General features: G+C 44.3%; 1 protein-coding gene across 8 annotated transcripts in view; it reads right to left on the bottom strand.

Moving 5' to 3' along the window:
- Positions 1-12089, bottom strand: part of KALRN (kalirin RhoGEF kinase) — a 1569312-nt gene that overhangs the window by 513394 nt on the left and 1043829 nt on the right. For all 8 annotated transcript variants that reach the window (XM_085647304.1, XM_085647302.1, XM_085647305.1 and 5 more), the window contains exon 25: positions 4827-4936. In XM_085647304.1, the coding sequence (XP_085503430.1) occupies positions 4827-4936 (110 nt within the window). The remainder of the gene's footprint in view (positions 1-4826; positions 4937-12089) is intronic.

The raw sequence follows: 12089 nt of genomic DNA on the forward strand, positions 1-12089 counted from the left end.
GGCTCCTTGTAGGTACTGGAGCTGGGCTTGGTGGAGCAATTCTTTTGGCTCCTTCTAAAAACCTTTTAATTACAGGCCTTTTAAAGAAGATTTTGCATGTCTTTCCTCTTGTGTATGCTACTATGGCAGCCAGGTGCACCTTTATGCTTGAGTAGTTGATGTTGCTATCTAGGAGGTAAGTCAGGTATGTAATTACTGTTTCTTTACTGTTAATTGAACCAACCCTATTGTTAGCGGTGCACCAGGTGGTGTATCACTTTCATTTTGCTATATAGCATTTTCTTGTTGACTGCCTTCTTGCCTCCTTTAGAATTTCCATTGTTTGTAGAGGCAGATTGAGGTGGCCAAATTCTATGTACTCAGGCGCCAGGCTTCCAGGACCTTGAATTGGTTATGTGTTCAGTTGTGCTAGACTCGCAAGTACTTTTGTGTCCCTTGTTCATAGTGATATATAAGTAGGCACCTTTGAGGTCTATCGTTGCCATGTAGTCTCCCTTTTGGATTTGTGGGATTATCTGTTGAAGTGTTGTGTTAGTATTAATTTGTTTATGAACCTTAGGTCCAGGATTGGCCATAGAGTTAGGTCTTGTTAGGGTATTAGGAAATATGGGGAGTAGTTTCCTTTGAACCATTCTTGTTTTGGTACCAATCCTATTGCCTTTTCCTTGATCTCTGCCTCTAGCAGTTTGTGTTCGGATTTTAGGAATCTTCTTGTTTTTGGTGGGTTTGCAGGTGGTTTTCTTGTCAGCTCTATTCAATACCTGTACTTTACCAAATTTAATATATTTTGCAACTGTTTGAGGAACAAGGGTATTCATCCCCCCACTGGTGTTTTGTGTGGGTCCTTGTTTGTGAGTGAGTCAGTTGGATTTGTTTCCTCTTCCTCTAGAGTTTTGGCCTCTCCCTTTGCCACTCACCCGAAAGGGCTGTTTCTGCTGCTGTTGCCAACATTGGTAGCTTGACTGCTGACCTATGTGTTGTCCTGGGTTCTACCCTTGTGGTTGCTGTGACATTTGTTATCCCTGACCAAATGTGCCCCTATCTGTGGGCTTTCCGTTATTGAATCCACCCCTTTTAATGGAACTTCTCTGCTTCAGGGCTCCCATCGCCCTTGCCGTCTCGTGCCTTTTTTATCTGTTGAAGGGATTCATCCACTTCCTTTCCAGAAAGTGCCTCCCCATTGAATGGTCTATTGATGATGGAGGTTTGAACTTCCTATTTGAAACCAGATATTCCGAGCCAGGCATGCCTCATCAGGATGGTTCCTGTGCACATTTGCCTACAAGCAGTATCTGCTGCATCCAAAGCAGACTTGAGGCAGGTGTTTGCCATGTTTTGTACCTCCTGGACAATAGATCTTGCCCTTTGTTTGTCCTCTTCAGGGAGTTTGTTAAGAACCTCCTAAATCTCATCCCACTGTTGATTACCATATCGGTTTAGTAGGGCATTGGAATTTGCGATGCACCACTATGTTGCAGCTTCTTTTTCCCTTCTTCTCCACACCATGTCCATCCTTTTACTCTCCTTCTCAGGTGGAGGGCCGGTGTTGGAGACTGCATTAGCTCTCCTTCTGGCTATGGTGACAATAATTGAGTCAGGTTTCCCTGAATATATCTAGGGTCCTTTGAGGAAATTACCCCCTTGTATGAAGCTGGTTCTTTGAAAGCTTGTTTGCCTTGATCCAGAATGCTAGGCAGCATAGGAAGATATGGATATCCCTTAGTAGCTGGGGCCAGGGTTTCTAGGAGGAAAAATGTGTCTCCTTTTTCTTCCTCTAGTGCTACTTCGAATAGATTTGCTGCCCTCTTGACTAGGTCATTGTAGAAAGCTATGTCATCTGGAGGTGAAGCCTTCGAAGGATAACTGCTTATCTCTTCCTCCGGGCTTTCGACGTCGACATCTTTCCACGAATCTTCGAAATTTTCGGAGATTCCCTCCAATTCAGGTACGTCCCCATATTCCTCGGGCTCTTTGTCTCAAGGTTCTAGGGTTGTGGGTGAATCAAAGATACCTTCTCCCTCGGCGTCTTCTGCCTCTTCGGCGTCGACGTTCTCCTATTCGGCAACTGGTACCTTTGAGATTTGAAATTCCTTCAGTGGTGCGTCAAACTCCTTTTTCTTCTGGAGGAGTGTCACCATTTCGTCCTCAAGTCTTTTTCTTTTCCTTTCGACTTTGAGAGCCCTCTCGGCGTCGGAGACCGGAGATTTTCTCTTTTTACAAGCGTCGAAGCTAGATTTCGACAGTGTTGTGACCTTTTTCGCGGGTTCTTGTTCGACCCTTGTCTGTGGCATTTTTTGCGATTTTTCCTCCTCGGTAACCTTTGGTTGGGTTCCATGGGGTTCTTTTAATCGCGGCTGACCCTCGATCGCCTTTTTGCTTGGCGTCGGGGCTGCCTTGGCCGCCTTATGCTCGTGGCCCTTCAGTTCCGATGGATTTTTATGGTGTCTTACCTTCTCAGTCTTCTTTTGTGGATCGCTCGGCTGCTTCTATGCGTGTTTTTTTTCGGAGTCCCCTTCTAGAACCTCGATGTCCTATCCCTTGTGCATCAATTCTGCTGGTGCTCCATGTTCTTCCTCATCGCTGGAGAAACCAAGGTCTCAGAGAGGGTTTCTTTGCAGTCTGCGACATTGTGGCGTAGTGGGCCTCTCTTTGTTTTCGGCAGTTTCTAAGTGTCTTCGACAGGAACGCCGCGCAGGCCTCACAGTCCTTGTCCTGATGGTTCTCCATGTCCCCTACCTCGCCATTTGTGGACTGATGGGGTCCTCTGTGGTGTTGACACCAGAGCTCTACTCCTGTCCCCGGTTACGGCGTCGATGAACGATGAGATTTCTCGGCAATCTTTCTTCTGTTCTCGAAGTTTTGGGGAAAAAACTGAAAAATCTTTGGAGCTTCCCGACCCAATGGCGAAAAAAAGAATCTGAAGATGGCTACCATGCATGTCGACCTCCAGGATACCGTCTGACATCACAGGGGACCTGGCACCAAATGGTGGTCGACAGCGACCAAAACAAGAAAAAATATAAAGACAATTCCGGACCCAACCACTAGATGGCGGAATAATGCACAGAATGTGAATCCAGAAAAGGGTTCACGCTGCAAAACCGTATATTCCAAACAGGCAATCTCACGTGCCCCAGATAGCTTTCCTGCACCGCTGACTTCCAACACATGCTCTGGTAGTGCCCTGCCCTGATACACTTCCAACATGTCTTCCACTATAATCTCACCACAGTTACTGAACTCACCCACCTGAACTCGTGGGTAGTGACCGCCCTGGGGATTTATAAATGAGAAAAGAAACATTTAGTCCGGAACGGTTTTGCGAACCAAGCATTGCTGCCGGCCAAGCGCACTCATACACTACATTGGAGAGCTCTCTAGCCCCCGTCCCCTGTACAGTGGCACAAGGCTTTTCTCCACTGGGGAGAAGTTGAAAGTACCAATCTACACTACAAGGAGGCGAAGCCACCTTCACAAAAGGCCCGTTGAGGTGGCGTGGGACAACATGCTCATGCAGTTGCAAGAACTAGCATGAAAGGACAACCCCTACTATGTGACGATCCAATACTGCTCCTCCCATTATACTCAGCCCACTCCGCCGGTCCCGGCCACTACCCGAGAACACACATGCCCCTGGCTCACCCACACTACCTCCGCCATGGGCGGATAAGAGACGGTGCGACCGCTTGTCGCTACCGCGCCAGGAGACCAGGTCCCACCACCCTCGGCTGCTGCCACTTTTTCACCACATTGCATACCACCCATTTTTTTAAATGGGTGCACAAAAATTATTTTTTCTTCAGCAAATGTTTTGGAAACTTTATTTTCACCCTCTCGAAATTTCCCAGTAACTTTACCCGGAGCCAGATTTGTTTTCTACACAGCGAGAAACGTTTCAAAGCAAATCAGGATAATATCTCCCATATCGAATGTACGTACAGTTTTTCTCTGCAAATTCACGTTTTGCTGAGCTTTCAATACAAAATAGCATTTTTACAGGGAAAGAAAATTAAATGTTTTCTGCAAAGTATAGATAACGAAGAACTATTTTTTAGCTTTAAATAAGGATACGTGTGACATGAACTGTTATTAAATTATCAACTTTCATGCAACTGAAAAGTTTTCCAAAGACGTTTGCAAGTGCTAGAACAAAAAACGTCTCACCTTTGCACATCCCTTATTTCATATTACTTCTAAATATTACTGTTACTTCAACACTGGACCGTACATTATTCTTGAAGCATCCTCTCAGGCAACACATATACAGGGCCCGGCATATATGTGATTTTGCTACGTTTCTTACAAATGTATGGATTAAGGACATTAGACACAATCTACCATTGGCTGCATCATTTGCAAATTTCAACAGCAGATTATTTCCAGATTAATCAAAAGCTACTAAAAAACACAAATGACATTATGGTACCTTGCAGAAGCACATGGTTTGCAAAAGTTAAGCAGTCACCTCTTATCTGCAGACTGTTGTAGTCCGGTGTTTAACATGCATTGATAAGGAGAAACCTTTGCTCAAATAGTGTCAACATGTAAAAAGTGAAATGATTCTTGCATGGGATGGACTGAACTAAACGTATTATTTCTTTTTCTTGACACAGTTTTGTCAACCGTGCAGCATATTTTAGTCTTCAGTTGCCGAATAATTCAGTGGCTGTACCGTTAATAGAAGGCTGTCATGACATAGTGACATCCAGAGTTCGCACTTTTTTGCACAAGTGTTCAACTTTGTCTATATGCACAGGATATTCAGTCACGTGGCGTACATGTACCAGTTATTACAGACTGTTACATGCAGACAAGGGGCAACTTACTTGTTGTGGAAGTCGTAGAGCTCTTGAATGTTGCCGAAGATGATGTGCTCTTTGTTAAGAATCCCCGCAGGTATTTCTTCAACGCCACTCGTCATCTCCCACAGGTAGGTCTACGAAAAACCAACAATGACACTAAGCATGAAAAACACATACGAAACCAAGATCACCCATGCGTTTGCGCTTAACACCCTAGCCATCATTCACCACTAAAAAGGTATGTCCCTAGGATCATACAGAGAAGCACAGCAGCAGATAAACGCAAATTCAACAACAAAATTATTACTTGGCAATAAATTTACGATTCAATCTGCAGAAAACCCCAGATATGGGTCGAGCCTGGAAGGTGGATCACAACTGACTGAAGTGTTGCATTCTATGCATGGATGAAGTATCAAGCCCGTGTGGTACCCATGCTGAATGTGAAATTGAAGGCTTCTTATCCAGGAAATGACAGGATGTAGCACCACTCTGCCACCTATGAAAAACCTGGAGCAGAGTATTGTTTTTTATTGCTCCAGTGCTGGAAACAGAAGACGCAAGTTACCTATACATAATTGTATTTTTGTGGTTGGAAGCTTTTCTAGATCACAAATAATAATTTCTTTATTTCATTTCTCAACCAGTGTTCATGGGGCCTATTTTCATTGCTTGCCCTGGGGTCCATGGCACTTTTGCTATGCCTCTGCATGTAAAGCATATGGTAATATAGCGCAGTCTTTTTATTTTGCCATGAGTGAGCTGCCGATGCAGGCTCAAAAGTGTTAATTGTATACGGAAAGTAACCTTTGGGAAAGCACAATGTATTTTGTTAGGTAGGCCAGCAAATGGATTCCCAGCGAAACGCTCTACGAATTTTATATTTTATTAGCAAGAAAAATCTATAAGTACAAAGTCCCCTTGCTCTGTGGGAGAATTAATCTTCAAAGCTATCGATTGATGAGGAATGAGATTTCTGTTTACTGCATTCCGATATCGCACTGAAAAGTTACACTGCTGGATCAGTGAATCACCATTGGAAACAGGAGGCATTGATTATGCTCGAATTTTGATTGTTCCAATGAAAGGGTGAAGGATAGCGTCAATAAATAGTACAGTTTAATTACATTGGCTGTCTAACATTGTACACTTCTTTCCCTCTTGTTACTTATAAGTTATTGGCAGGCTGAGCTGTGTTTAATGATGCTGTGGTATTATGGTTGAGGACTCTCTTACCGGAGATCATTCAGCAGGCTCTGATCTTAGGCTCCCGCTAGCCATTTAGTAACTATTCTACTACTAAGCATGGGACTCAGGTATTGTACACCACATATGAATTATGTCTGCCTTCATGCGGTTTTTTCTCCTTTTTAGGTCTCGGCTAGCGAAGGCTGCGCTTGCGCAGTCTCGCTCGCGAGATTTAACGTTTTGTAGTAGTGGGGCTTGAACCCGCCCCTCTTCTACCCTCTTCTCCATTGGCTGGCCTCTTAAATGCTGGTCAGCCATTGGAGAAGAGCTTTGTCTCTCGAAACAAGCCCCGTCTTTTTCGGATTCGGGGGCGTGTTTTTTCGCGTCTTTCTCTTTTTTTACTCCCTGCCCCTTTTATACGTGGTGGGCGTTTTTTTTTTTTCTTCTTTACCATCGGAAGGTTCGGCCATTTTGTGCACGGTCGGAACGGAGCGGGACGTGGGGTCGCCTCTTCCTTGCTGCAAGGCTGATCTCTTAAAGCTCGGCGTTGGCAGTGGGGAGCATTTTCACTTTCTGGATGGTAATGGAGGTGGCGGCCTGAACTGCCTGGGTCTGGCGCCTGATAGCAGGGGGAGGGGTGCTTGTTGCCAAGGGCTAAGGTCTTCTGGGCCCCATGGCGCTGGCGGGGCGTCTGCTTGGGGTACTTGGTGTGCGAGTCATTGGTGCCCACGCCCGGGGATTAGCACTCTCTGGAGAATCTTTCACAGCGACCAAGTTTTCAGGTTGCCCATGTGTGACAACTTCATAATTTTCGTATGCGCATGTGTGACATTTCAATAGGTGATGAGTGGCGTTGAGTGACACTTTATCCCACCGATGAACATTTAATGTCACCTATTTAGAAAGAATGCTTGACTTCACCTGTGTAGCTTGGACATGCTCCTCGCCGTGATAAAGTCATAGAAAGAGAGCAGCTGTGTCTCCCACACAATGTTACAACCACTCACAATCTTACAAAATACAACTATTCTCAACACACGTCCGTAAATAAAGCCTGTCCCACTGAATTTCTCAGTGGTGCTTTCTGCTGTTCCCAGCACAGAATTTATTTTATAAAAAATTACAAGATTCCAATGTAAACAAAACTTAAACTGTCTTGTCGGCGACCTGATGAAACTTCGAATAAAGTGCTGGAGACTGAGGCCTCGGGTCTAAAGTTGCCAGCCCTCTAAAGCTATGATACTTTGCCATGTGTTTTGTTCATACAAATCAAAGCAATGCCACGAATCCTGACCTCTTAAAATCCGTGGTTCACGGGCGGCAGGGAAGTAACAGGACTCTGTCTTTTCCTTCTTACTTAGAGAAGAAAAATACAGTGTCCGCTTCTGCTCTGCCGCTTCAGCTGCCCCCCCCCCCCACTCTTTCATTCTTCCCTCTCTTTCTGTCTAGCAGCTCTTCTCTTACTGAAAACCTTGACTTCAAGATGGGGTTCTCACTCTCTTTCCTCTACTTTCTTTTATTTGCTCCCCTGTGAAATGGATCCAAAAAAGAAAATCATTTTTGCTGGAAATATCGTATTTTAATTCCAAGGTGCAGCATCTGGAATAAAAGGTTAAAAATATGAAAAATAACTAAATAAAGTAAGACCGTGGTAGCAAACTGGCCAGATTGATTTTATTCACACCCAAACACATTAGCGCCACCTTTACAGAGTCTGCCAGTGAAGCGCTATTTTTTTTTTCTTGTCTTTGTTTTCCCGGGGCTTGCAACTAGTGCACCAATCCTGGAGGTACTGCAAAGTGTGGATTGGAAAACAAAATGTGTACTGAGGCTCTGCGTACTGGGATGTGGTCTTTTTACCATTCTGCTAACGTTTTGTAAGGATACCAGCAATGGACATTGAAATGGGACCATTCAAGGCCCATTTCAGGCAAAAGCACTCCCTGATTTCTGAATAGTGAGTGTAAAAGCGTTAAGGTAACAATGTTGTTCCTGATTGCATTTCACATGGTTTGCTAAATTTTGCATTCCCCTTGAGTGTTTGCTTTTTCCAGGATGATGATTCTTTTTTTTGTAGGCCGCATATTGCTCTTGTCTATTGCGTCATTTAAATTGAGCCTCATCCAGGTGTTTATAGCTGGCAGCAATTGGGTTGTAGTTGAAGGCAGTGTGAGGTTTTCTCAGTGGGACAGTATGGTGTTCAGTGGGGGAGACGATGATGCACTATGGCCAGAGCTGCTGAATTTGGAACTGGGGAACCAGGTTCAGCCTTAATAACCAGTCCACCAGACGACTCTCCTGAGAGAGCACAATCCCATGCTAGACCTTAGAAGGCTTCGCAAGACCTTAAAAGTGCTGGTGTCTTAGCACCAGCAGGTGGACCCTAGCACTGGCAAGTCTGGGTTAACCTTCAAGGTTTGTCCACCACAATCCATACTGAAGTTCACCTCCAGTCTTGCTAGCAGGCCTATGAAGCAGCACAGCCAAGAACAACAGTGACTCTGTCACTGAGGTCACAGGACCCTTGAGAAGGGCCAGCTCTAGGGCAGTGCAACCGGTGTGACCGGGCGCTGACTTGGGGTGGAGACATTATGTTTGCAAGTAAATTAAGGTTTTAAAAGCGCTTGCTGCCTCCTTCCTGGCCTCCAGCAATTTTCGGCAACAATAAAAATGTCATGATGACTCCGGTGTTTAATGTTCTTCCTAGAGAGAGATCGGAGTTTTGTCTAGTGGAAGTTTTGACTCCTGGAAAGGTAGCACATAGGGTTAATGTGCCTGCAGCAAAGAACATGTACCATGCAGATCACAAAATGCACATAATGTAAATAGGTCAGTGGGCTACTGCGTGTGTGTGTGTGTGTGTAGGTGGCTCTGTGGGTGGCTCTATTTGTGTGTGGGTTGTTCTATGTGAGTGTGGCTCTGTGTGTGTGGGTGTCTGTGTGTATGGGTGGCTTAGTGTGTGTGGCTCTGTGTGTGGGTGCAAATGCAATAGGTCTCGCATTTGAGAGTGATTAAGCTATTGACATTGTAAATAACAATGCAGTTTCTTTAAATGTTTTAAAAACAAAAACAAACAAAAATAATGTCATGAGCAATGCCAATAGCTCTAACTTTAACAATGCCGAGACCATTGCATTGTAAATGCTAGTTATTTCTTCTATACATAGAGGTCTGGTGCACATATTGGGTGAAACGAGGTCCTCCTGCCCAGAAGAAATTGCCAATAAATATGTAATAGCAATGAAACATGTCGGCCGTTCTATTTTAAATGGTCTAACATGGTATGGTATTTTTAATCATAAGTGCGGGCTTTAATAATTAAAGACAATTGCTTATTGTCTTTGCGATTCTGTTTCAACTTTTCCTTGTGAGGAAGAAGATTCTTCTTCCACTTTGAGGACCTCAGACAGTTGTTGAGATGTGTTGTTTACACAATATAAGTAGATTGATTAAAACACACACCCACAGCAGCCTTCTGACCTTGTTCGGGTGTTGGTTCCTTCCCATACATAGGAGAGGTGTCAATGATGATATAGAGAGCAGAGTGGCAGGAACCTGCCAATTGCTGCCCGGTGGTTGCTTACGTGAGGCACTCCCTACGTTTTCTTCTATGGGTGTTTCATAGCTGCACTCTTATCAATCCTCCTGTACTGGACTTACATCTTTTGTATTGACACTTAACACACATACACACACGGATCTTCTAGATTTACACTACAGACAACACTATCCTTGATACAGAGGAAGTGGATCCTGAAACTTAAATAAAAAGGATTTGAATTGTGTGCCATACCAAGGGCTTTCTGTATAATATGATTAGTTGAGTGGAGGGCACCCCTGGTATGTTTACCTCTTTTGCTCCCGTCTGATATAAAGCAATCTGATCTTAGACTGATCAAAACTTCGAGGAAACCCTATTACCCAAAGTATTTGTTGCGACTGAATTTCCTGCTAGTAGACTTCAGGAATACAGAAGTGGACAGAAGAATCCGCATTAACATAGAAAGGGAAGACACCTTTCGTACAAAGGTATGTCCACTGCAAGATCTGGATCAAGTGGTATGGGCCCGATGTGAATAAGGTTTACCACCAGTGATACACTTTGTAATCAAATACAGTCACTAGTGATGGATGTGGGCACTATGGTGGTTGTTATAGCCAATCTCCTACCCACTTCCTTTACCAGCCACCAGGAAAGTGCCCTGATTTTATTATGATGCTTTAAGGAACCGGATTGTGAAATAAGGTAATTATTTGGTCGCATTGCTCTCACTGTGAAACCTTTCCCCGTCAACGACAATTTATTTGTAGACCAGCTCATCTGTCATTTCATTGTAAGTAATACTTTCAAAATATTTCATTAATAGTATGTAACATAAGATTTTTAGAGTAGGTTAAAGGACTATGGTGAAGGATTTGGTGGTGAGCGGTTTGGGGGTGACTGGTTGGGGCAGAAAGATTTAATGGCGTAGGCTTTAGTGGTGAAAGATTTAAGGGTGATGGGTTTAGGACCGAGGGTGCAGAGTTTAGGAGTAAAAGGTGAAGAGTTTAGGAGGGAAGGATTTATGGATGAACAGAGACAAGTTTAAGGGTGGAGGGTTTACTGCTGAAGGGGCACGGGCTTGGAGTGATGGGTTTAAAGGGGGTTGCAAAGTTAAAGATTGAAAATGAAATAAGGGATGTAACAATAATTTGTACAATAAGAAAGGGCAGTCATGTATCTGCCATGTAAAAAGGCATTCCAAATTGATGACACCTTTTTATATTACTGCTAGTTACCCTTCCTAATGCACGGAGGTGATCGCTGCTAGTATGCTTGCATAGGGTGGCCACTGATGTTATCTTGTCCGAGATGTTCACTATTACAATTACTATACAAAACAGCGATGGATAGAGAGCTTGAATTAATCTTAACCACTGGTAATCACTCGGCCCCAACCCAATCTATTGCTATTTCGCACAGTATGCCACATCGGTTTGGACCCACCTATATGCAAATCATTCTTGACCCTGCTCCAATAGGAACAGTCCAAAATGAACTGCCAAGCCAGGTCTTTACTGAACCAGAACACAAGCAAACCAGGGCCGGTTTTGCCCTAGATATGGGCTTATCAGCAGGGTACAGCTTGAGATTAACTCAAGCAGTCCATCCATCACTGTGTTGTACACAATTCGTGTTGCTGTAAGTGGGCCTGGCATGCCCAGACGTGGGTCTCGTGCACACTGTGACACTGGAACCAAGGTGTATCCTGCTGATGAGCTCATAACTAGGGCAAAACCGGTCCTGGTTTGCTTGTGTTCTGGTTCAGGAAGGACCTGGCTTGGCAATTTGAGCTGAACTGTTCCTACTGGAGCAGGATCAAGACTGATTTGCATATAGCTCGGTCCAAACTAAAGTGGCACGGTGTGCAAAATAAGGATGGATTGGGATGCGGCCCGAGTGAATACCAGTAGCTGCGATTAATTCAAGCATTCCATCCACACTCTTTTATATACTCTTGTGGTCATTATTACAACTCTAATAATATTAGTTGCTTTGGATGATTTTAATTGAGCTTAAGCAGCTCTTATTACAGAAAGGTTGGAGACCACCACTCCACATTGTATATGTGCAACAGAATGCTTTGAAAGTTGCCCAAAATGGATATGCTTTTTGTCTATCTAGCAGCAGAAGGTGACACAAAGGGACCATCACTGTGGCTGGGGAATTTGTTTGTGCATTGAGTGCTGTGTTTTCTTGTTTCTTGCCCCAAGCACCAGCATTTGACTGGGACCGTAGGGTGAAACCAGTGACAAGGAGGCAGAATCTATGCAAAGTAGTAGTGCTGTGCTACACCTGCCACCCCCTTCATCCTTTCCCTACCTCGAACAGTCACAACTCTCTGATGCCTTAAGCTCACTGCTTATGCCAGATGCAGACTTTTTTTGCGTAATTGCTCCTCATCTCATCATCTAGCACTGCAAAACCAAACTGCAGTGCCAGCGCATTTTAGACATGACCTACAATCAGATCCAGTCATCCACCTCAGGAGATGAGGAAGGTGAAGTGTGAGTAGGGGAGCAACAGAACACATAGCAGAGAGAGAGCCCCACCAGAGA

The sequence above is a fragment of the Triturus cristatus genome, chromosome 3_2 (assembly GCF_964204655.1).
Source record: "Triturus cristatus chromosome 3_2, aTriCri1.1, whole genome shotgun sequence".
Taxonomy (NCBI): domain Eukaryota; kingdom Metazoa; phylum Chordata; class Amphibia; order Caudata; family Salamandridae; genus Triturus; species Triturus cristatus.